At 37.0% G+C, this 26,921-nt stretch overlaps 2 protein-coding genes across 2 annotated transcripts; one reads left to right on the top strand and one right to left on the bottom strand.

The window, feature by feature from the left end:
- Positions 1-1,171: 1,171 nt before the first annotated feature.
- gng12a (guanine nucleotide binding protein (G protein), gamma 12a) lies at positions 1,172-21,188 on the top strand. The gene is made up of 3 exons (XM_084411205.1): positions 1,172-1,312; positions 17,807-17,915; positions 19,880-21,188. Exons 2-3 carry the CDS (start codon positions 17,811-17,813, stop codon positions 20,003-20,005), a joined length of 231 nt encoding a protein of 76 aa, XP_084267331.1. The 5' UTR covers positions 1,172-1,312; positions 17,807-17,810; the 3' UTR covers positions 20,006-21,188.
- A 1,688-nt stretch (positions 21,189-22,876) lies between these two features.
- On the bottom strand, positions 22,877-25,379 carry gadd45aa (growth arrest and DNA-damage-inducible, alpha, a). The gene is made up of 4 exons (XM_084411204.1): positions 25,195-25,379; positions 24,601-24,702; positions 24,284-24,500; positions 22,877-23,648 (listed from the first exon to the last, which is right to left on the bottom strand). Exons 1-4 carry the CDS (start codon positions 25,233-25,235, stop codon positions 23,535-23,537), a joined length of 474 nt encoding a protein of 157 aa, XP_084267330.1. The 5' UTR covers positions 25,236-25,379; the 3' UTR covers positions 22,877-23,534.
- Positions 25,380-26,921: the final 1,542 nt, after the last annotated feature.

Raw genomic sequence — 26,921 nt, 5'->3', positions numbered from 1 at the left:
AAAAATAAAAGCTAACTCAAACCTATAAAAAATTCTGAGAAAAAGTTGTTTTGGAATTTAGGATTGAATAGCAAACCCTGCCAACACTATTTCATTGCTTAGTATGCTGTGGTCCTCTTCATGCCGCTCATCTCTGCAACACAGCAGCCTTTCAGTTTATTTCAGCCTCAACAGTCTCCTGCTGTGTTCTTTGACCAGGTGCGATCTAGTGCTCCACTGGTGTAATAATAGAGATCTGACATTTATCTAACATATACAGTATACACTATAGGACAAGAGATTTTTTCTGCTTTAGAGTGGGCAAAGCCTATTAATTCTGCAGGAAGATTTGTCATTAATTAATACAAAACTGAAAAAAAGTTTACATGTTAAGGATTTATTTGTACTGTACCTAATCTGTTCTATATTATGACAGGAATTCACCTGTTTTAATGTAGCTTCACCTATTTTCTCACTATCCCACTCAAAGTAAATAAACAGATATAAAATAATGGGTCAAGTATTTAGTATGTAATGCAGTGGCTGTTGCTTCTGTGTGGTGTTTCTAGCTCATAATGAGACTTAAACTTAAATGTCTTTATTTGTGTAACAGAGTTTTCATAATGGTTGAGACAGAAAATAATATAATTATGGTGAACAAGTAAAATGAGGAAAAATTAAGGTGTTTACAAAATGGAAACCTTACTATATTTAAGCACATTTACAATGTGAGGACAAGTGGTGGGTGATAATGTAGCCTAGTATTTATTCCCAATCCCAACTAATAGCAGAAACTGTGCAACACATGGGCTACATCTCATATTTGACTGTGTCAGTGTCGTAATGTAAAGAGACGACCATCATTACAACGACAAATTCCTGACAGTACCAAAGTAACATGGCCAATGCCACAACATTTTTGCTATGTTGTCAAGGCAAGGATTGATTGTTCCCAGGGTCACAGTAAGAGGGCGCCTGAATTTGGGAGAATCCGGGAGAAAAGAGGCGGAAAACAATCTGCGGCGTCTCTCTCTCTCCACAGCTCGATGGCTTCGAAAGGTCGACGGTGATGACGTCATGCCGTGCGCCGACTGTGATTGGTCAGCGTAGGTGGAAGTGCTACAAACGGTGTCATTCACAAAGTAACAAGAATACATTTACAAAAGTGATAAAGAATGCACTTAACTTTGAATTAGTATTGAGATCCTTTTCCCTGGCAATTTTTTTTTCACACGGACCGTTTGAAGTTTACGTGAAACCTATCCGGGGGTCGTATTTTCCGTTTCTTCACTGATTTATCAGGACTCACGCTTGGGAGATTTTTTTTTTAAAGGTAAGAGTGAAACTGTCGACGTCGGATGAGTGTGTAACGGATTTAATGTTCTTGTGGTTCATATATAACACGAGATGTGGCAACGCTTTTGCTTATTTTTGTGGCCTAGATATATTTGTGTGTCGAAAATAGAAAGTTGTCGCCTGGTAATCCTTTAAGTTGGAGTTTATACCAAGTTATGAAGCAGATAACAAACACACACGATTCAACAGGTATTCGTCACTGTGAAATACAGACAGTTAGGCACCTATTTATTTACGGATTAATAAATCAAACTCATTAACTAAGAAGTTAAAGTTGAACGAATGCCTAGTATCCACCCTTTGGTATGCGAGGGAAATTCCTCTATTATATCATTGTTATAGTAGGCCATCATTATTATGGAATGGTTGTTTTAAGATGACAATACACTAACATCAGAAATAATTTTAAGTCTTTCTCAACTTCTATGAAACTGCCTCAGATCAAACTACAAGTAGACTAAGATAATAGAATTGTATTTCTTTACAGTCAGAGCAAGGTTTTCAAACTGGGGTCCGGGGTCCCTCAGTGGGCCGCAAGAGAGTGCTAGGGGGTCTGTGCAAAAGTTTGGATAAAAACAATATAAACATCAAATATTTAGTGCTTTTTGTTCAAAATGTATTAAACGTGTTGATTTAAATAATAGGCTAATACAAAAATATAAAAATTAAATAAACAAAATAATACATTTAATAGTACTCATAGTGAGTAGAAAACAAATTAAGTAACAGAAACTAAATATTTTACACGTTTCTAATATATGTATTTTATAAATTGGGTCTTTGTACATGAAAATATATAGCTGTCTTTTAAATTTTAGGACTGGGGACCCTCGAATGAGAATATTTTTGGGTCAGTGGCATTTTGAAAAATTGAAACTCTTGCCATAGGGGATGTGCTGCTCATTAAATACAGGCTAAGAAACTTGTAGTCCAGTATGTTTAAACCCCTAGTTTTGCCCCTCTGAAGGGGTTTGCATGCATGACTACACTGTTAATGACCCAGAATCCATTTCAGCCCTTCATTTCTCTCTTTCATCAAACACTTATCAAGGACCGTTCTACTTAGTCCTTAATCAATGAAACAGTCTGATGTTACTTGCTCAGTAGACACATCCATTGTGTCTTCATAGGCAGGAGAGTGCCTTGCATCTAGTCTGATCTCATTTGAAAGCGGACTCATGGCCTGGAGGATGTCACTGAACTCCCATACATACAACTAAATCAGATTCAGGTTTCTGTTTAATAGAATACTTTGCTCAAAAACAGATTTGTTTTACTCCCCACCATGTTGTTTGTGCCTATCAAAGTCCAAAATGGGCAAAGAGGAAAAACTATAAAAGCAGACCATATGACTCAAGTGCTATATTCCAATTCTTCTAGAGCCATATGATATGTTTGTGATGAATACGGTTTTCCCTGTAGCTTTCCAGTCAGCAACATGTCATTGACGTCCAACTTGAAATCATCAAACGTCAGTGGTTCTCATGTTTCTGGTGACCAAATGTTATTGATGTCAAATGTACATAAAAATATCCTTAGCATTCTTTAATCATGGGTTCTCTCAGGATTTCTCTTTTGGTGATGCCACAAAGAACATTAAAAACTGGTGTTGTAAAACTACCTTTCACTTTACCGAATGAACCTATGGAGAATCAGCCTTCTGGATCTCTAAATTCAAGTCCTGATTTGATTTAAGCTTGATAGATGTGGTGGTCACCATGAATGGATGTTGTATGGAAAAGGCTAAGAGCTGCGTTAATATTCTGTAAAGTCGCGTTGAAACTATAGTAGCGACAGATCTTTTCCTCCATGTTGTGACGTACATCTGAGTGAAACAGACTATTGGAAAATTATAAAATGTAGGCATGGTACTTGGTTTTGTTGATTTGCTGGAGGCAGATCTGAATGCGATCATGCCATCAAGGAGAAGTCCGACATATATTACCAGAGAGAAGTCTGTCATTTCACCAGAAAGTTAAGTTATGACATTTTCATTACACAATAGAACTAACAAAACAAACACAAACAAAAACATTAAACATATGGATGAATCATTCACAGTAATTCCAATAACATGCATTTAGAAAATAGATCGGGTTAATTTTCTTTTCTTACCGACTTTAAAAATGGATCAACACAAGAAGTAAATAATGAGATTTTTCATTTTTGGGTAAACAATCTCTTGTGAATAAAAAAATACAGACACAATCCCTTTACTTCCCTTTGAGATAGTGGTGGCTGTTAGCATCGCAGTGATTAACCACAGTACTGGTCCTGTAGGAATCTGTCCTCTATGTTTATGTCTATGTCTGTTAGTCAGAGGATGTTACTGGAAACCGAGCTCTTCCAGAATCTCTGATTCAACTTAAACGTTTTGTGTGACATGCTGTACCTTTGCTATCATTACACATGAATCATCAGTATTGGGTTGATTCTGGCAATACAATTACATTGCATGTGCATGACCCAACCAGCTTTTTTTTTTTTTTTTTTTTTTTTTTTTTTTTTACATTCAAGGTTGTACTACTTCCTTAGACCTACCAGCCCTCAAACATTTGGCTGCAATATGGCTTATAAGACTTTCAAAACCTGCAAACACTGGCGCTTTCCCATTACAAGGAAACGTAAATGCCCTGCTCACTCTGAAAACTGCAGTTTTGGCTTAGTTTCTTTTTCTTTTGTTTAGTTTTTGGTTATGAAATATTCACTGTTACTACTGTTTTAGGCTGTAAGACTAATAAAATAAAATAAAGTTGTCTACAAGGCATTGTAACTTTTATCCAATGTTCGTAATTGTTGCAATAGGCCCTAGCCCTTTCTCAATTTGATTGAGAAACTTGAGTGTTGCACCATTCTGGTTTCCCCAGAAGCCACATTGAGATAAGTTGTATTTATCTGTCACCACCACTCTCACATTACAGCTAGATGCCCTGTAGAATGGAACAATGAATATCATGTCCAGAAGTCTTTCCAAAGATGTTCTTGAACTAGATGTGGACATAGTTTGTAGTCTTCTGTAATGGCACGTGGCAGTGTTGTAGGTTAACTAAATAATTTTTGTTAATAAAACACAATAAAATATAAATATTAGGTGAAAAAAGTTTGAAATTATAAAAGTTTCAGTTGAAGTAAAACTAAAGCTGCAATAAAAATAAATTAAAGCTAAATAGAAATTGAACAATAAAAACTAATAAAAATGACAATCACATAGCAAAATTACTACAATTGAGCTGAAAATACTATAATAGTATATAAATTATACTAAAATGACACTGGCACATGATCTCTATAGACTATGCTATGATCAGACTATATTATGTTTAATTTGGTGCACTTAGAGAATGGGTTCGAGTCCGGATGATGTGGGTGTGTCAACTTGTGTCATACCCCAATTTCTCACTCCTGCTATTTCACAGAGAAATGTCTTTGCCAAGATCAGGCTCATGCAGTCACTTTCATCCTCTGATACCATTAGCAACAAATGTTAAGCACATGACTTCAGAACACTAATTCAAAAGACTTTACTTTGGAAGATTAAAGTTATGCAATAGCATTACAAGATCATGTGTCATTTTAGTCAATAGTTTCGTAGTTCTCATGTCAAATGTGAAAACGTTATTAATTTATTAGTATTATTTTTTTTTGTTATTATTAGGTTAGTAATTTGTAATTTATTATGAACATGCATTTTTTCCCTAAATGGAATATTGGAACATTTGGGTTTCAGATTATGTGTCTGCTATAGCCAAGCTCAAACTCCACATACTAGGATGCCATCTGCTGGTAATGTATATCTGGCAGGGATTTATATATTCAAATGTTGGCCTGTAGCCACAAAGATATTTGTTTTGTCAGCTACAGCCCTGCACTACCATTTGTCTCCAAAAGGTGGCGATAGCGGATCACACTTGATTCTGCACTCTTGATTTTGTGGATGAAATCCATTGAGGCCATAGTTTAAAATAAATGCTGCCTTTTGACACAGTTCTCCATTGTAGAGTTTGGTAGGGGTCAGACCCATGGCGAGACACAGCATATAAACACCCATTAACACTGACAGATGGTCAGAAAGATACGTCCCCTTTTAACTTGACCAAGAACAGTTGGTCAAAGTTTACTTTTCCTTGCTGTCTGACACCAACATTAAGAGTGATTAATACAGAGTAAATCTGAGGTTTCATATTTGTTCATTAACTACAACTGTTAGAAACTAGTCCAAATTCACCGTAATCGTTTTTGTCTTCCACTAATCAATACAACAGCACAGGATTTTACCATAAATGGAGTTATAACAGATGTGTCAGAGATATCAACACAAGGTTCTGTTACTCTATAACCTGGTCTTATCCTTTTTTGAGGTGCTGCTTTATTTGGTAGTGACAGTTTATCTTTATATAGTAGCATAAAAATGTTGTCACTGCATTTATGACATTTGAGGAATTTAACAGCAACAGTTTTAAATGCATAATAGATTTCCCAATTGTTTGTGGGAGTACTAAAAAGGTAGGCATGTCTTTTCTGGATGGGAGTCATAAAGAACTTAATGATTCTGGTTAAATCCTCTTTAAATGTATGCATTTACCAGATGCTCGTTCTGGGAATCTTGTTTCCTCTGGGAATTAAACATGCCGCTACCTATTCTTATTTGGGCGTAATTTTCACTTCTGCACAGGAATCTGCCAAAATTATCTTCCTGTTGGGAAGGTGGTGAGAGCATTTTTCCCTCCTGAGATTAGAGATGGGCAAGACTCAAGAAAGTGGCTCCCATGAGGCAACTGATGAATGGAAGCCATTGATCCAGCAAGGTGTTTAATGCTGGTGTAAACTGAGAAAGTGGCCATTGCTGTGAGCAGCCTCAGGTGGCTGTGATGAGGAAACAAAGCTCTGTGAGAGTCCAAGGGGAAGTTCACTGTCAGGGAGAACAAAGCGGGGATTATGAGAAGTTTGGGAAGCTTCCTCAAAGACGTGAGGTTGGCCTGTTGGGGGGACTTGTGAAGGGAGTTTTGTGAGAGGTTCTGTGTGGGAGAAGCTCACACTCGGGGTGGCCGTAGGGCCCCAAAGTGTTTTGTCCCGCTGTTCTTCTTTGAGGAGAATGGAGTGTGCAGGTGGCATGCAGCTATACAAGTGCCCTCTATGTTCGGAAAACTATCTCACTTACTCTTCCTGCCTTGTGAGCCCCAACTGGACTTGATGTTAGAACTGAAGCTAGTCTTCATTTTAGATTCAAAGGCGTTTGATAACCAGGAACAAGAGTGACAAGGAAAAGAATCCCATTATTGACAAGGAAAAGAAACCCATTATTGACAAGAATGTCTGTTTCTTCCTGAATGCCCTGGGTTCTCATGTTTAACAGATACGTCTTAAAAGTATCACTTCTAATGGTCTCAAAGTGCAAATTACTCCTTATGATGAATCCTTCTGGACTGAATCCATCAGAGCGATTACTGAATCAACACCTGACTGACTTACTGAACTGAATGTTTTTATTTTCAGTGTTTATATCAAAATGAAATTAGTTTTGTGCCTGTTACTGACTGAACTTGTTAGAGATACACATCCACAGAACTTTTTTGTAATAAATGTAGGGAAATCCCGTAGGGAAACACTGGGACGCTGCAAAGACATTTCAGGACTTTCTCTAGCCTAGAGTGAGGGAATCTTTCATATTGTGTGAGTTTTTGGGAACTCCTTTAACATTGTAGTTAATGTTTGTCCTCTATCCCTATCAAATTGCTAAATAACTTTTATTGATAATTTGGCATAACGGATATAAACCGAATTTTTCTGTGGGTTTTCCCAAGAAGTGAAGAGAAGTTTTCTTGTCATGCCCCTTGCTGGAAGTTTATGGTACTACATTCCACACCATTGAGTTTCACTTTAGAAACACTTTCTTTTTCTCTTCTCTGAAGTCTCTTTCCGTGTGTTTTCTTCTCCCCCAGTCACATGCTCCATGTGCATTTGTCCTTGACTAATAACTCTGCTTACCTGGAACCAAAGTATGTTTCGGCCACATTCTTTTTCCCTTAATCATATAAGGCATAAAATGATTGTGACCTCTTGAGTCATGCCTGAATCCAGATCAGAAGGTTACATGTGCAAATAATTTCGGGGTGAAATTATTTGATAAATTCTAGAGAAACAAGGCCCAGATCCCTGACATGACCTTTTCCAAGTATTCGGTTTTGCCGGTCAGGTCAGGTGCACCTTTGTGTCATCATGTTCTGAGCTTCTGCCTGGTCTAAAATATTTAACCACCACACAATTCTGATTCTGAGAGACATGAGCCGTTGTCTTCTGTGCCTCTGGTCTCCTCTTTAGCCAGTCAAAAATATCTTCGAAAATGTTAATGCGAAATAGTAAAAAGTGTGCAATTTTGAAAATGCATTTCCATCAGCCAGCGTGTTCCTTCAGCAAGATCACTTCTTTACTATACAGTGCTATGCTTGTGGTTAATGAGACTATCACTATTTTAGTATTGCTCATATTTGGTCATGTTTATCAGTGGCACGATGCCCAAACCTGACAATCTCCGTAGGCTTTATTCCATTAGTGAAAACCTTTGATGCTGTGAAGCCATGTGAGCAATATATCATATTGGTGTCATCATGTGCTATTGAGTTCATGGACATTGTCTTTGATCCCATGATGACACATCCGTTCATGTGACATGCAGAAACTCTGGAGGCGTTCATATGTGGAATTCTTTCCTTTTTTGTGAAGGGAGGCTGGCTCGACAGGATTACATATTAACCTCAGCATGCTTTGTCTATTATCAGAATATTTTCCTTTCTAAGTATTATCACTTTGCTGTACAAAAGTGAATGTGAGTGTGCTCATTGGTATAGGTTCATGTGTATTTAAAAAAGAATGGTTTATGCAAATATATGCAAAACATACCTTGCACGTCAGACTCTTTTGGTCCCAATTAATTTCTCATTTCAAGTCTTAGCTTGTTTCGTGTGTTCCTAAGCTGCTCTGTCTTGTACACTGCATTGATGTTCCTCTTCATTCCCCATGTTCTCTTCATGGTCTTTATGGAAATATTTGACATTTCACACACAACCCTCTCCTGTAAGCCACACCGTTCAGATATCTAGTCACGAGACCACTGTTGTGACTGGGGCGTTACTCATTAATTGTGCTTGATGGGATTGGGACAAACTCTTAACCTCAAGTATAAAATTTTGGCTAGTAACCTGCAAAATATTACTTCAAATGATTTACCTTTCTAAGCCTAGTGACTATAAAATGTGCAAAAATCCCATATGCTTACATTGATGGAGAGACGAGAGCAGGACTCAGATTAAATTTATATCTAATTCAACAGTAATGTAAACCTTTTAGTAATTTAAAATTATAAAAAATTGTAATCTTCTTTAGTGGAAGTTGAGAAATTTGTGTGCGTTCATTTGCGGTTTATTCCGATATCATCATTTGAGATGGCTTATCTTACATCTTTAGAGTGTGTACCATGTTTTTCCTGATGATCCACTGAAATCCGCACGAGCCTTTGCGAACTAATTACTTTTATGAACCGGTTCCTTTTAATGAGCCATTCAAGGTTATTAATTGTGAGGTTTGTATCATAATTGTTCAGTCACCTAATATTAACATCAGAGTTTGTTGTAATAAAAGTGTTTCCATTTAAATATAGGCCTATTTAACTAAAAATATTATTGTTTATTGTTTAGCATAGTGAAGCCCAATTGTAATATTGAATCGATTGTAAGGGAATCTTGTATGGAGTAAACTGTCACTTTGTAGACCTGTTGGAACCATAATGAACACAAAGTTTCTCTCTTTTTTTCAATCAAGCATGAATATTCTTACAAAACAACTGCCTGGCCTGAAAAAAAAAATGAAAAAAAGTCACTGTTTGGATTTAAATAGGCAAATGCTTTAGAGCCTATATATCATAGGACTGGACTGGATCATTATTGCAGTGATTATTATGTTTCTAGCATGTTATATGTTTGGCAACATTTATTCTAACCCTAATTGATGGAGTGTGTAGCTTTTCATTTCTTAAACAACCATGTAGGAAGACACATCATGGCCATATTCCAGGATGCCAATGTCAATATTCATTGGGCTCAAATTGTGAAAGAATGCTTGGGAGGGAGCTTGAAGAATCATTTTCACACATGAATTGGCACCTCTGAGTCCAGACCTTAAATTCATTGAAAGTCCTTGGGATATGCTGGAGTAAACTTTACAGAGTGCACCTCTTGATGGAAATACCATCACAACATGTATTTACATCAAGTGGTGCATGCATTTGTTGATGCTGTTGAACAAGCATCTGTAATTTGGCTTCTATATGTTTCATTTTAGGAGCCATTGACTCTACTAATTTTTTTCTAGTCTTGAGCCCTGGACTGGAGCCTTATAGGGATCAGAATATCATAAAGACATGGCGGTGAGGCGATCAACTACTGCTAAAACACCATGGAAACCACCCAGAAACACCCTTGCAAATGCATAACAACTAAAAACCACCTTATAAAGCAACTGCAAAGTAACACTCTGAACTACCTAAAATATACGTCTAGTTGCAACTTATATCAATACATGAATGAATTTGAACCAATTGTCATTTAGATACTTTCTTTACAGGAAATTCTGTCATAATTTGCTTGTCTACATGTCGTTCCAAACCTGTATTACTTTTATTCTTCTGCTGAACTCAAAAGAAAATATTATAAAGAAACATTAGGGTGTAAACAAAATTGCAAAAAAAAAAAACTTATTCAAAATAATTTTTTTGTTTTCCACAGAAGAAAGTCACAGGTTTGTAACAATCTAATGGTTAGTAAATGGATTTTTTTTCGGGTGAGCGACCCCTTTAAGATTATCTTATTAAAGATCACTTGTTTTCCATAATCTCACAGCAAGTTTTTCTTTCTCTCGTTCTACATTTTCTGCTTGTTTTCTTGTCTCAATTTTCCTATAGTGGAGCCCCTCTGCACAAAGCCTCCCTGTAAAAACCCAAACCAGTCACTGCTGTGTGACATTACAGTGTTTTCCCTGTTATTGAGCCATCCAGCATATTAACTGGGAGGAGCCGAGCGCAGACCTTTGGCCTCGGATAGCGGTATATAATCTGATGTACTCATACACAGTGGAGCTGCCAGTGACCGGGGTTTCATAAAGACTGCTTTGTTTTAGGGCTGTAGTCTAAACGCAGAGCTCTGTTGGGGTGAGTTTGTTGTTCGAAGTTGAATAGTTGTGCATTTCTCAGCTGCTGAGATGAATGGGGGCATTTAGAGGGGGGTGGCAGGCAGAGAACACAATGGACGGGAGTTTTATTGCACCTCTGTTGCGCCAGCATATCTGGCATCATTCCCATACAATACACGCACAACCTCTTGTTCACAGCTGCATCTCTCTCTCTCTCTCTCTCTCTCTCTCTCTCTCTCTCTCATGTAATTCCCCCTTAAACCACAAAAAATAACAGAAATATGATTATTTCGCTTTCCAACTGTTCCCTCCCCCAGAATTTTCCTGGGTTGCTTGACTTCAGGAACTACCTCTGCACCAGTTCATCCCCTCACGACAAAGCTATTTGTTTTCCAATGGGTGAAACCTTTACACACAGCTCCTGGTTATCAGGCCCACACACATGCTGACGTAGATGAGACATTATCTCCAAGAGCTGGTGTTTGTTTAGGCCCCAGGTGTTGACTGATAATGGCCCATTATGTAGCCCTGGCCCTGTGTTGTTCAGTGTGGATTGGCTCTTTTTTGAGGATTTATTCACATACTCCCATCTGCTGGGAGTCACTGCACACTGTCTATTTTTGACTTAGTCATTAATACTGAATGATGCTTGGGCAAGTGCATGACACCACCTTTGTGCTTTACGTTGTTGGTTGCAAATCAGATTATAGTTGTTAAATACTAAAGCAAACTGGCTACGTTGATTGTGCTACAATGCTTTTAATGGTTTACGGCTTTTTTTTCCTATAAAACTCCCGAATTAGTTAACAGAGATCCTTTATTGAATATGACGTTTGTTTTGTTTTTCCATTAAACCAAGAATGCACATACAGTCCATTGGGCCCATATTGTACATAGGTTGATATATTCATTAATTTATTGGTATCAATCTTTGTAGTTAATACAATGAGTTCATGCTCATTTTTCTCTATTTTTAGATTATTTTTTTGTTATCATCTAATGCTAACTTAAAGTTATTCTTTAAAAACACTTAAAACACTGTTAAATATAATACTTAGCCAATCCTGTTATGAAATTATTAATACTTTAGTATTAACACATTAAATTGATGAAAAGTGACAGGAAAATAATTTATAATGTTACAAAATATTTCTATTTGAAATTAAGCCTGTTCTTTTGAACTTTATATTCATCAAAGAATGGCCAAAAAGTATCACACACACACACACACACACACACACACACACACACACACACACACACACACACACACACACACACACACACACACACACACACACACACACACACACACACACACACACACACACACAATAAATCACATTTTAAAATGTTAAAATAATAGTTAGGCTATATTAACCTGTAATAATATTTCTGTTTACTGTATTTTTCATCAAGTAAATTAAGCATCAAAAACATTAAAACGTCTTATCGACCCAAACATTTAAGCATTAGTTTATTTCGACCAAAACATACAGATTTTTGATAAGCTATTTATCAGTTATTGGCCATAGCATGACAATAATTGAGCTTATTGTTTTTGGTCAGAATTTTACTCAGTATATCCATATCTTAAATGAAGAGAGGATTCAAATTAGGTATAACATCAATGTTTAGGCAAAAAGTTCTTTCTAACTACACAAAACGGTCTCGTTCTGGACAAATTCTGAATTCTGCTGCACTGGACGTTTATTACACTTTTATTCCTCGGTAGAGTAATTTCTGTCTGTAGTGTACTTTTGATTAATGTGGTTATATGAAAAATGGTCTAGGCTGATGCGTTCTGTAGAATAACTGTTTTTTGCTTCTCTTTGTCAGTTCTCGAAACCACTTCACATTTGACTGTGCATGCAGATCACTGTTTCTATAGAACTGGACCCTGGGGGTTAACAGATCGCTTTCTGTAGAAGGCTCTGCCCTACCTAAGAACATTTCCATGGAGAAAGAGAGATGGTGTAGGATATTTGGCTGGTTATCTTTACATCTCCTCAGCCTGTCAATCAGTCATCATGAAATGACCATTTCATAGTGTAAAACCCCGATGCAACAGATGTTCTCCAGATGCAGATTTGTTACATAAACTCGTTACTCTCTGTGCTCAGTGGGTCTTTTTTTTTTTTCTTCAAAGGAAACATAGCATGTGTATTTGGAAATAGTGACAGTTCATATCTTTCGTATTGTGACGTATGTATGAGAGAAAAGGAATATCAAAAAAATATATATTAGGTTGGGGACTTTGCATTTGTTGTTGATTGGACGGAGGCAGATCTGAATGCGAGCTTGCAGTCAATTGTAAGAAAGGGCGGGGTTTATGCGTACGAAATGATTGGAGAAGTCTGGCATATGTCACCAGAGAGAAGTCTGTCATTTCACAAGAAAATCAAAATTATTTTTTGTTGTTGTTGTTGAAAATCTCAATTTTAATTGCATTCCAGCTTTAAGACATCTAAGGGCCTCTTGTTTGAAAAGCCTTAAACATGTGCAAATAATTCAGCCAAAAGCCATTCAAACTTTGTTTAGTAGATCATTTCAGCCCTGTTTTTTACCCTCGAAATGTAAAATAAACTTCATTCAATGCATTCAAAGAAATAACGGATATTGATGACGTTGTTGTAATATTCGTATATTACAGTTTTTTCCGATTGCTAAACAACAGTGAGCACAACTGGAGCTACATGTGCAAAACTCTAACTACAGTCTGCACTACCAACAGTCACCTGAGCTAAACAGTTCACATCACCTGCAAAACTCATTCCAAGCAACACAACTCTTAACACATGGCTCAAAACAGGCTCAGTGCAGCCAAACACTATGCAGAGATAACACACACTGTCACTCAGAACACACTGAGAGTAAAAACTCTAGCATCAAACACCAATACAGAAAATACAAACTTTTCACCTTTACAGTTTGAACAATTTCAGTGACTTCATACAAAGTAATAATATTTTCTTCAAAGAAAAGAGTGACATTCTTTCACATGATTTATTAAAATTTTTAGAACATAACAATTCTTTAAGGTAAATGAAAATTAGCAGTTTGCTTCAATAATCTGTAGTAATTTACGGAATTACAGTAATGAGAAAAAAAAGGTAGAAACTAAAAGTACTGTAATTCGAACAAATAATTGAGGGACTAATCCTGCCTCTCTCTAGCATCAGGCAACATCAGTTCCCATCAAAACCCTTCTTCCATTTCCAAATTTAGTCTTTCTGAGCTCTACCTATATATATATATATATATATATATATATATATATATATATATATATATATATACAGTGAGGAAAATAAGTATTTGAACACCCTGCTATTTTGCAAGTTCTCCCACTTGGAAATCATGGAGGGGTCTGAAATTGTCATCGTAGGTGCATGTCCACTGTGAGAGACATAATCTAAAAAAAAAAAAATCCAGAAATCACAATGTATGATTTTTTAACTATTTATTTGTATGATACAGCTGCAAATAAGTATTTGAACACCTGAGAAAATCAATGTTAATATTTGGTACAGTAGCCTTTGTTTGCAATTACAGAGGTCAAACGTTTCCTGTAGTTTTTCACCAGGTTTGCACACACTGCAGGAGGGATTTTGGCCCACTCTTCACACAGATCTTCTCTAGATCAGTCAGGTTTCTGGGCTGTCGCTGAGAAACACGGAGTTTCTCTCTCCAAAGATTCTCTATTGGGTTTAGGTCTGGAGACTGGCTAGGCCACGCCAGAACCTTGATATGCTTCTTACAGAGCCACTCCTTGGTTATCCTGGCTGTGTGCTTCGGGTCATTGTCATGTTGGAAGACCCAGCCTCGACCCATCTTCAATGCTCTAACTGAGGGAAGGAGGTTGTTCCCCAAAATCTCGCAATACATGGCCCCGGTCATCCTCTCCTTAATACAGTGCAGTCGCCCTGTCCCATGTGCAGAAAAACACCCCCAAGGCATTATGCTACCACCCCCATGCTTCACAGTAGGGATGGTGTTCTTGGGATGGTACTCATCATTCTTCTTCCTCCAAACACGTTTAGTGGAATTATGACCAAAAAGTTCTATTTTGGTCTCATCTGACCACATGACTCCCATGACTCCTCTGGATCATCCAAATGGTCATTGGCAAACTTAAGACGGGCCTTGACATGTGCTGGTTGAAGCAGGGGAACCTTCCGTGCCATGCATGATTTCAAACCATGACGTCTTAGTGTATTACCAACAGTAACCTTGGAAACGGTGGTCCCAGCTCTTTTCAGGTCATTGACCAGCTCCTCCCGTGTAGTTCTGGGCTGATTTCTCACCTTTCTTAGGATCATTGAGACCCCACGAGGTGAGATCTTGCATGGAGCCCCAGTCCGAGGGAGATTGACAGTCATGTTTAGCTTCTTCCATTTTCTAATGATTGCTCCAACAGTGGACCTTTTTTCACCAAGCTGCTTGGCAATTTCCCCGTAGCCCTTTCCAGCCTTGTGGAGGTGTACAATTTTGTCTCTAGTGTCTTTGGACAGCTCTTTGGTCTTGGCCATGTTAGTAGTTGGATTCTTACTGATTGTATGGGGTGGACAGGTGTCTTTATGCAGCTAACGACCTCAAACAGGTGCATCTAATTTAGGATAATAAATGGAGTGGAGGTGGACATTTTAAAGGCAGACTAACAGGTTTTTGAGGGTCAGAATTCTAGCTGATAGACAGGTGTTCAAATACTTATTTGCAGCTGTATCATACAAATAAATAGTTAAAAAATCATATATTGTGATTTCTGGATTTTTTTTTTTAGATTATGTCTCTCACAGTGGACATGCACCTACGATGACAATTTCAGACCCCTCCATGATTTCCAAGTGGGAGAACTTGCAAAATAGCAGGGTGTTCAAATACTTATTTTCCTCACTGTATGTATATATATATATATGTATATGTATATATATATATGTGTGTGTGTGTGTGTGTGTGTGTTCACTAACAAGTCTAAAACAAGACACCTGCTTAGCCTTTCAGCTGAAATTGCAATCAGCAGTGTTTGAAAGGCACAAGGCTGAAATCTATTCTGTTTTGAATGTGTGGTTCACAGTTTTGACAGCAGTGTGTTAGCATTTGAACAAAGTGCTGTAAATCCACAGTGTTGTGCAGGTTGTGGTTAAAGTAATGGGATAAGTGTGTAGAGTTTTGAAAACTGTGTTCAAGCAATGAAAAACGAACTAGAGTTTGGTCCACATGAACTGCTGCTGTGCAGACTGTAGTTAGAGTTTTGCACATGTGACTCCAGTTGTGCCCACTGTCCTTTAGCAATCGAAAAAAACTGTAAATTGCAGTTGGACTTTTTTCTTAAATCTGTTTGCATACTAAATAATGTTTTTTAAATTTTTTTGCATATTGAATTAGCATGTTTATTGCATAAAACCTGAGCGTACCTAAAACAATTTTGCTGCCTCCGGGTGATGCAAGTCTAAATGTGCTGAATAGTCACAATTTTACATGCTGAGTGAGAATGAGTTGCATTTCTACAGTGTGTTGATCAGGGTGTGCTGGTGTCACCGTGAGATCATGTGACTAAGCGAGCAGTTAGCAGGCGCAGCTGATAACATCTGCTGAATAAACTGTGTAGCTGTGGCAGCTGTTGATGACCTCAGGGCTAATAGGTCACCACTCAGACAGGGAAATGTTTTGTGCTCTCTCCAAAAGTGTACCACCCCATACACGCATCCATACACCCCCCCGTATATGCAGAACAGTCATCAGCACATTTTCTGTGACTCAGACAAAGAGACGCACACTTATCTGCGCTGCAGATTGTGTATCTTCAGTTACTATATTTAGCCTAAATGTTCCAGTATTTTATTTAGACACCATAATAAATGATTTCGGAATGTCCCTCTCTGACTTCATGGGTAATATCAATGGGAAATGACCTTGTAGACAGTGTCATATAGATAATAATTGGAAAGCTATGATTTTTCATGATCGTTGAATCAGTTTCTTTGGCATAACTTAAGTTGAATAGCTTAAACTGTTCAGTTGTATTGGAGACACGGTCTCCTGCAGTTTGTCTGTCCACCGGGGTCAGTATATTCTTGAGGAGCATTTGTGATTATGTAAGCTTTCCCGATAGAGAGCACTGTAACACTGTTCCGGTTGTGTAAGTGTGTGACATCATGCCACTGCCAAACTTCCTCAAGCCAGGGAAAGTAGGACATGTCCCATCTGAAATAAAAAAAAAAAGTTTTGTTTTTGTGGACTAGTAACCTAAAACTGCAATATTTCCTCATCCTTTACCCAGAACCTAAACCTTTTGTATTTTGTTAGTATTTATGAGTGACAATAGATGCTGTTGACTACCTCATTGTGCTTCACTCGTGGAAGTATTCCAGTCTTTAGGGAATGCAGGAAACTGGAAACCGAATTTATGTAAGACATTACAGGAACTTTTGAATTATTTATGTAATTATGCTGGTTAAATTCACCCGACCTGATTACAGATGCATTTCTTTCTTCTTGCATTTAAAAATTGACTGTGAACAGAATGCAGAGATATATTTTTTATAAACTGAAATAATCTTAGTGTTAAACATGAAAAATAAAAAAATAGGTAAGAGGAAATCTCAACTTGTTGACCATCATGACCAACCCCTGCTTTGAATGAAGAAGCTATTCTTTAATTTGATCCTGTTTGTCCTGTTAAAAGATTCTAGTCTTTCAGGTTAGACTTGTATGAGAGGCATAAAATGTTTTTAAAAATGAAAGCAAGGAATGTCAGAAATGCTTATATAACAGAACTGACATTATAATGAATTCAATTGTGGGTGCTATTAGCCTCTAAAAGCTCAGGGAATAATTTGATTTTCCACAGTACAAGCACTTGAATACCAGTATTACTTTGCTTCCTGAGAAGGTTTTGACATTTTATTTGCAGAGAATTAAGGGTCAATTGAGTGTGTGTCAGTAGCTATTGCGTATTGAGTTGTGTGGGTAAGGGCAGAGGGCAGTGCATGTGCCGAATACGGACTCCAATAGTGAACGTCCCCGTTAACTAATGACACTACAGTCAGATGTTTTTATCTGTTTAAGGAAGACTGTTTTCATTTGCATCCATTTTGTGCCTTTTTATTGTGAAATTGCTCTAGATTTCATTTGTTACTGTATGGGTGTTGATTTGACAAGTTTGGAGGAAGGATTTGTTAATGCGATGTTGTCATGACTTTCTGTTCTCTGACACTGGCATATAACAACATGTAAGTGTTTTATGACATCTATTCTGTAACTGCATGTTTTGTGTGTTTTGTTGCAGTTGTATGGTTTCAAAAATGTCCTCTAAAATGGCGGGCTCCAACAACCTGACACATGCTAGGAGGATGGTCCAGCAACTGAAAGTCGAGGCCAGTATCGAGAGGATAAAGGTATGTTTAGTTGTGAATTAACCCTCTTATTTAAGCCGTTTTATTTACCAGCATGGATGATCACCTTTGACCCTTTCCCAAGATGAACATCCTCTTTTTTGTGTGATTTGTGCTTTTTTTTATTTACAACAAAATAAATACAACATGGCTGACGAAAGTGGTTGAAACGCCAAATAACTCTAGAATATATTTTATTCCAGGTGATCTGTACATTTTAATAGAATCAAAAATAATGAACATTTTTATTCAGGCATTATTAATTCATTTGTTGGTTTCCCAAAAGAACCTTTCAGTCAAAAGTTCTTAAAATAACCACTTTTGTCTTCATGTAAACTAAAGAATATTTTAATGATTTTTTAATGATGTTAAGTTCGTCATAGAGCCATTAATGCCAATAAATAACCTTTATTTTTGTGTGGTTTACTGTCTAAAACTGCAAATACATCTGCCGACTCTTTTGAACACCATGCATTTAAAGATATTTTAATTAATATTATGCATTATAAAAAAAAAAAAGTTTGCTGCCAAATCGATTAATCATGAATAATCACATCTTACATAAAAGTTTGTTTACATAATATATGTGTGTGTATGTATATATTATGTATGTCACATATATTATGTAAACAAACTTTATATAATAACAATATATATATATATATGTATATGTATGTATATATTCTTTAGTATATATATATATATATATTACTACATTTATATATATTATATACAGTATTTCTGTGTGGGTGTGTATATATACTGTGTATATATACTGTATATACACACATATACAGTATATGTACATATACACAGACATGCACACACACACTGACGTATAGAATATATAAATGTAATAATATATACACATATATATTATGTAAACACAACGTTTTATGTTAATTGCGATTAATAGCGACTAATCGATTTGGGTAAAATAGTGATGTACAATACAGTAAGGATTTATGTGCATGATTGTGTTGCTGTAATAGAGATAGGAAATCATTTTTGAAAAAGGTTATGGTAATGATACCCTTCAAAAGTTTGGGGTCGGTAGGGTAAAAAAATTTTTTTTTATACTTTTATTCTGCAATTATACATGAAATATTCCAAAAAAATTTAGGTTCTTTTGAACTTTGTGTTTGTCAGAATAAGAAGAAACTCAAAAATGTATCATGGTTTTCAGCAGGGTCACCTATTTTCAACATTGATAATAGGGATGCACCAATATGAAAATTCTGTCCGATAGCGATAACCGTTAATTCTTCATATTTGAAAGCCGATAACTGATATATTGGCAGATTTTTGAGACAAAAACAAAAGTCTCACCATTAAAAGCCATGTCCCAAGCACACAATCATAATGTTCTCATAATAATGTTGACAGACTAGTGCTTTGCATGTTGCACTTAAGTGTATTTTCCTTTTTTGAAGCGATTCCAATCATATTTCAAGCAATTCAGAACCATTATGATGAACATGTTTGGATTATTATTTGAAAGAAATAATCTATTATTTATCTGCTTTAATATATCGGCAAAATGTTCTTATCGGGCCGATAACGATATAATTAATAATGAACATATGTCGGGCAATAACGATATGTTGCTTGAGCAGTAAATCATCATATTAGAGTGATTTCTGAAGGATCATGTGACACTGAAGACTGGAGTAATGATGCTGAAAATTCAGCTTTTGAACACAGGAATAAATTACATTACAACAGTTATTTTAAATAGTAATAATATTTCATATTATAACTGTTTTAATTGTATTTTTGATCAAATAAATGCAGCCTTGGTGAACACTTTTTTTTATTTTTTATTAATGGTGAAAACGGAAGTATAAATTCTTGTTTTGAAGTCAAAATAAACCATAAAATATAGTTTCTTTGTGATTTAATGATTCATGCACTATATGGTTAAATGAATATAAAAGATTTTTCACATTCTCACTTGTCTCATCCAGGTATCCAAGGCCTCTGCTGATCTCATGCGTTACTGTGGAGAAAACGCCAAATACGACCCCCTGCTCATGGGCATCCCTGCCTCAGAAAACCCCTTCAAGGACAGAAAGCCCTGCACTATATTGTAGTGTACGCTCGTCTTATTTAATTACTTCTACTCAACTTTGCCTTAGCTCCTTAGTATAACTTTGTGCCATGTCTTAACTATATTTAGCTCTTACAGTATTTATTACTGTAAATAAACTCCAATCAGTACTAATTAGTTGCCATTTTGGTTGCCTGTTTGGTTGTTTGGGCCAAACTGAAGTCATTCCAGGAAATAACACAGTTTTAAAACATCTAAACTGCTTGAATTGTGATTAATTTCCTCTTTCCACCGAATGGTGCCTTTAGATACACTTTTTAAAGATATCATCGTCACATTATTATATAAAGAGCTTGCAGATATACACTAACTGATGAAATCCCTCTTAATGTCTAATAAGTAGACGTGGGTTAAATATTCCTCTAGTAGCTTCTATGAATAATGTTATAGCAAAGGGACTGACTGAAATAAGTGGAATTTAAAGATCCATTTTTCGTACTGGATAATGTGTCTGATGTGGCTTCTGCAATCACCAATGGTCAAGTGCATGCTGGGTAAATAAACAATATAGTAAGCGATATCACATCACACAAATACTGATTTGTTCTCAATGAAAGGCAGTACCACTATGTGCAAAGCCATTAGAGAAAAGTTATTAGAGTGGTTTATGGGAAAAGAGAGCTGATTCCTTTACCCTGCACTTTCAAACATGTGCCTTAGATCTTTCAAAGCAATCTTTAGGCTACTTATTGATGTATACGACTGAAAAGATGAGACCTTTTATCTGTTGACCCTGAGTAACTTTTCTATTCTGATGTTGCTTTAGATTTAAAGTGCCTTTTCCTTCTGTTTTAAACGTTTCTTTCCTCTGTCAAGACACAATTTTGAAACGAAGACCACTACTGTTTGATCTTGGCTATGAATTGAATGGATTTTTCCAAACAGGGCAGCCATGAAACGTTACCTTAACATTCACACCTTGAATTGACCGAGCAACCATGTATCGATGCGGCAATGTCTGTATTATTTTAGAGACATCAGAAGTTATGCAGTATTTGAGATTTGAGACCAAATCCCTGTGACCACCTCAGTATCTCTGTGAAGAAAATAGTTTCTATTTGTTTTTTTTCTAATTTCTGTATTTTTGCAAGCCTTCATAACATGTGCTATACGTACTGTACCTTGAAAGAAAGATTTTATTAAAATTGTGAATTAGTAAAACAAAATGCATCGCATACTTGTGTGTTCTTGCAGAGTCTTAATGTTTAAACAGTTTTTACTATATTAGTGTATCGTTTGAAAATGTGGTTATTTTTCATAGAACGAGGGGCCGTTTAGACGACACCGTTTTCAACTAAAAACGGAAAAGTTTGTATGCGTTTTGGCTGTTCAGTTTACACGTTCATTCATTTTAAAGTGCAAGTTTTTGAAAACGATACCTGTCATCGTCGTGAACTACAAAAATGCGAATTTGCGTAAATGGTGACTTCATGTGCATGTGTATGTCACATGTTCGTAATGTTTCTTTACTAAGTGACATCGCCATCTACTGGCTTAGCATGAATAATACAGCGATTTAAATGGTTTTCACAGATCCGTGTGAATGGGGATCGTTTTGTCTACGTTGTCATCTGCGCACGAAAAACACAAAGGAAGAACTTTTCCGTTTTTAGTACATCGTTGTTGTGTAAACGTACCCTGAAAGTGAATGGTAACTCCAGCCACTTTTTATAGTACGGAAAAGAGCATCTCGGACATTCTGCTAAATATCTGTATTTGTGTTTCAAAGAAAGAAAGAAAGTCATATGGGTGAATTATCCCTTTATTGTACACAAAGGAAACAAAACACTACTTACCGTCAGTGTCACATGATCCTGATTTGGCGCTCAAAAAAAATTAATTACTTGCAGGGTTCAGACTTTTGAACGGCTGTTAAAATGACAAAATATCATTTTTAAAGTGAATACTATATTCTGGATGATGTTTAAAATTCATCTTAGCCATCAAAGATGTGACAGAAATGATTGTTAGTAAAGGATAGTTAATGTGGTGTGTGCTGTGTGTTATTCTGAGCTCAAGGAGTGGTGGGGCAGTGATGTAAGTTGTGACAAAACAGCTCTTATATCACCTGGTCCTTGTACCTGCGGTCTAAAAATAATCCTTTTAGTGACGTCAAAAAACTGAAACTGCCTAACGCCTAAAGGCGCATTCATTATTTAAGTTGAGAAACTAGCTGACTTGACCTGGATTGCTTGGTTCATCTACTATTTGCAGAGACAGCATGTAAATTGTCTTTGAGAAATACTATTTTGTCCTTGAGCAAATCCAGTTTTTCTGATGTCACATGACAGGGGTTTACCTGCCTTGCATCAGCCTAACATCAGTCAAACCTTGCTTCATAACCTGTGTGTACGAAGTGGTGGGTTACACAACTGATTTACTGGTATGTGCTGTCTGGAAACCTGACCCAATATGTGCCAGTCATGTGATCACAACCACGCCTTTTACACACTTTTTGAGGCGCTTCCGTTCTCCAGATGGGCTTGTGTAACGTCTTGCGTACTTGCTACGCAGTGACTGACTTTTGCCCTACAGAGTATCAGTTTGTCACGCGTAGCACAATTAAGAGCAAACTGATTTATGACAGCAAGTTTGACCTTGACATGCGCAAGCGATACAGTAAGCTGAACCTGAGCAATTCATTTCAGCTGAAAAAGGATTCTGATGAATAGACGCAGTGGTCACGCAAACTAAAGCAGGACAAAAGAAAGGCTTGGATGGCTTTTGTCGGACTGTAACAGGGAGTCACGAAGGCCACCGAGTCCAGCGTGACCCCGCTGATCCCCACTGGTGTTGTCGGGTCAATTCTACTAGTCCAGAAACCTCCAACAGAGTAACCCACATGACTACCACGTTGTGTTCAAAAAATACTTTTATTTCAACACAAAATTCATTTTCACGTTTGAATATAATAGTATAAAAAGTGTCTACATAAATACTTCTTTAAATTAATAGAATAGAAATAATTTAAAGACCACAAAAGAACAATTAACTTATGTACAAAAAAAAAACCCGTATACCGTATACTGTGAATGCATAGTTTTCATCTCAGTGGTTTAGAAGCAAGTTCCTTTTTAAAATGATTTATTTTCAAACATTAACAAACAAGTACTGATGGTATACTGTTCCAAACCGATGGCAAAGATACAAAAATAGGCCAGCCTCTTTGAAAAATAGTGCTTCATGTGTTGCTCTGAGAAATATTTCATCCTGTATTTAACCGAAGTGCTTTGACACCCCACCAATAAACTATCTCACAAGATACTCGGGTGCTCACTTCCATTCACAATTAGCTTCATGTGACGTCCTTAAAAAGTCCCACAAACAAAGCTAAAAAGCGCTGACTCATCTCAGATTGCATAAAGGTGCTCCTCCTCCAGTTTATACTAAAGGTCAGTCCCTTGTTCCGCCGGTCTGGGCAATCAGTCCTTTTTGAGACCATCCTTTTTTATCTTTTATCTTTTTTACTAGATATTTTTATCCATGTTTTCCCCTCTTGGTTGTAGCTGTCCTCATCGTTCTGGAAGGTTGATAATGGGCACCCATTGATCCATACAGCGACTCTCTCTGCAGAAGTGGTTCACTTTTCCCAGAGCTGGGTTTTTCCATGTGGATGCATGTGGAACCTGTGAACATCAGAGGAAGAGATGGGATTACAATCTGTTTGTATCAGCTAGAACATGTCCTGCTGTGTAACTTCTAAGCGTTGTCCTTTCCAGTTCTTCTTACAGACAGCACTGTCTATGGAAAGCGCACATTTAATGTAAAATATTTTTTTGTGGAACATATATATATAACATTATTTCCACCACAGCTATCCTGCTCTCTGCATTTTAGTATTGGCCATTAATGAGTCTGACCCCTTGAACTTCCAAAACAAATCTCGTGCAGGAATCAAAGTGAAGTCAAGTTGCAATAGATGACAATTCAAATGACCAGTGATTTTGGGAGTATGCAAATCTTATTGAATGCTTCCTATGAAGTCTTTTGAAGCAATATAAGAATCATGAATACCGAGGCAGCTGTAAAATTCTAAGCCAAGAAACTTCTATTTGCATATGAATGTGTACAGAGCAGGATGTTCATGTGGACGTCATGCAGTGGCGGTTACACCTGGACATGTCCTGACAAGTTAAAAAATAAAAAAGTCCTGACAAGTTACTAAGACGAGTGGCTCACCTGCTGTTTTTACTGGTCTATTGTGGCTTTTGCTTACTATTTAAATTTCTAAGAACATGTGCAATGATTTGTTGACACTTACAGTGACCAGAATGCAGTGCAAATCCATCTGCTCGCTCCCGTGCATGCCCGCGCCCCCGAGGATGTGCGCGAGGCGGCGCGTGTTGTTCACGCGCAGGATGTTGATGTCGTTCTCGCAGCAGAAAGCCTGAATGAGAGTGAAGTGAATCTGAAGAGCCACATCTTTCACATCGTCGTCGTCAGTGGCCAGGATGCACAACACCACGTTATCAGGATCCCTGAGCAGAAGAGTTGAGATTTTAGTTATTTAGCCTTTACTACTTCACTTGTTGCAATGACTTTGAAAACCAGTAACACTGAAAAAGCCTCTAAACTTACACATTGAGTGACTTTGCAGCCTCGTACACCCCAACTGTAATAGATCCCTGCGGTAATGCGGAGCGCAGGACCTCCTCTAGAGCTTTAATCACAGAATCCATCCTGTAAAAAACAAAATTTGGATATATTATTAAGTAATACGACTTTAGTAAAGTCGAGACGATTGAACATTTGTGCATGGCAACAGCTCGTGCACCGTTTACACTAGACTGCGGCGGTTGAAAACTAATAATTCGAATATATATTGGCTAGTTTGATCGAGTGAGGGAGTAATTTACCGAGAATTTTCATATACAAGCAGATAAAATATGAGCAAAAATAATTTAGCAGAATTTTAAAGATCTACAAAATCCGGCACATCACAAGCGAAAAGTCTCGTGAGACTCGAGTCTCGTGAGCTGAGCTCGTGCCGCTGACTGACAGTTCACCCGGTACATGTGTTTGAGATATATCTTTATTTAATATGTTCCAAATCATCATGTTCATTTCACATAGTTTATGTTTATTTATAAGTACGTTATTCAATTATTGGTAAATTACTATAATAATGTTATATGTCTGAATTGCCAAGTGAATGCATATTGTCAATTCTACCTTTCAATAGAGTAATCTCCATTAAGTTCCTCAAAAGTCATGTTGCACGTAAAATCCAGCACGGACTTGAATAACTTTCCTTTTAAAATCCACACGAGTTCTCGTAGGTCTTCTGTCTCTGGCTGTCACCGGTTAAATCTGACGCTGTGAGCCGTTGCATTCGATTTAATTTCCCTGAGAGCTGTAATGAGTGAGAGCAGTATAATCCTTATTGGACACATGCAAATCAAAGATCAGCAAAATCTATTTTGATTGGCTGTTGCGTCTGAACTAACAAAAGTCGACCACTCTCATTCGTCCGTCTAACATCAAGGCGTGGCCAGTCACGTTGGGTGACGTTGTTTTTAACCTTGTTGGAAAACTTTGCAGTGTGACATGTCAGGGCAAAGACAAGCAGGGAAATTACCCAACCGATATCCAACCACAATAAATAATAATGATGTAACATGTCAAATAAATAATGCAATAAATAACACCAGTTTCAAAATAAATAATGCAATTTTACATAAATTCATTAACACTTATAAAAAGAGCATTTGAAACACAGTTAAACGTGATGCATAAGCCTTATAACCACGCAAGACACTAAAATTATGTTTGTGGATCATCAGTATGAGCATTTCCGAACTTTTCCGTAGTTATAGTTACAAACAGTTTTGATGATTATGTGAGCCAATGCCATGCAATCCTTGCTGTTTCTAACCGGTGTGATCTCTAACCCAATAGTGACACCTTGAGGACAAATCAACACATTGCTAAAATTTTTACTCTACTTAAAAAAGTATAATTGTATGATATCCCTTAAAACTCGTCTTTGATCACCAAAATTACATATTTAAAAGTTTTTTCCTATTAATTTTTTACTTATTCATGCCTTAAAATAGCTTGAATGTAACTCTACACCCTTGCTTCATTTAGTATACGAGGATTCATGAATATGCAAATTATCACCGCCTCCACTCACTCACACCAGCTCAGAGATTCACTCGGTCAGCTTTACGGTAGTAAACTCTCCACAATGGCAAGTGGAAATACTGAGTTAAAGGGTTGGTATAATGCCCTTTTCACAAGATGTAAAATAAGTCTCTGATGTCCCCAGAGTGTGTATGTGAAGTTCTAGCTCAAAATACCCCACAGATATTTTTATATAGCATGTTAAAGTTGTCACTTTTTGTGGGTGAGCAAAAACGCACCGTTTTTGTCTGTCCCTTTAAATGCAAATGAGCTGCTGCTCCCGGCACAGAGGGCGGATTTCTGAATGGTTAGTTGGTGAATTTTGTAACTTTTGTACAGTTATCTTCTAGTCATTGATTAGCATATTCTGTCTTGATAGTCTATAAATCGTGTTCCGGGGGCGGGGTTTATGTACATTTTAGGGTTGGTGATGTCAGGAATGTGGGGAGGAATGTCGTGTAGTCCTTACCAGCTGTCGATAAAAAGCAATTTCTTTAAAAGAAAATATCTCTCTTTGCTTTGAACTTTGAGCGTTGTAACTTTGCAGATGTTGTTTATGCTCAAACAGCAACATTACACACTAACTAAAGTTAGAAAAGTGAAATCATATTCAACCACCCCTTTCAGCAATATATGTTTGAAGAAGAAACCGAATTAGAAGAAGAGGAAGAGTGAATTATACAAGCTCGAATAGGGGAGAGCGGGGCACAACCTAACACTTTTTGACTTTCTCAGTTTTTTGTAAATCCACTATGGTTTCAGAGTATTAATTT

This window comes from Rutilus rutilus, assembly GCF_951802725.1.
Source record: "Rutilus rutilus genome assembly, chromosome: 6".
Lineage (NCBI taxonomy): Eukaryota > Metazoa > Chordata > Actinopteri > Cypriniformes > Leuciscidae > Rutilus > Rutilus rutilus.
The sequence above is the reverse complement of the archived record's forward strand: the minus strand, read 5'-3'. Positions and strand labels throughout refer to the sequence as shown.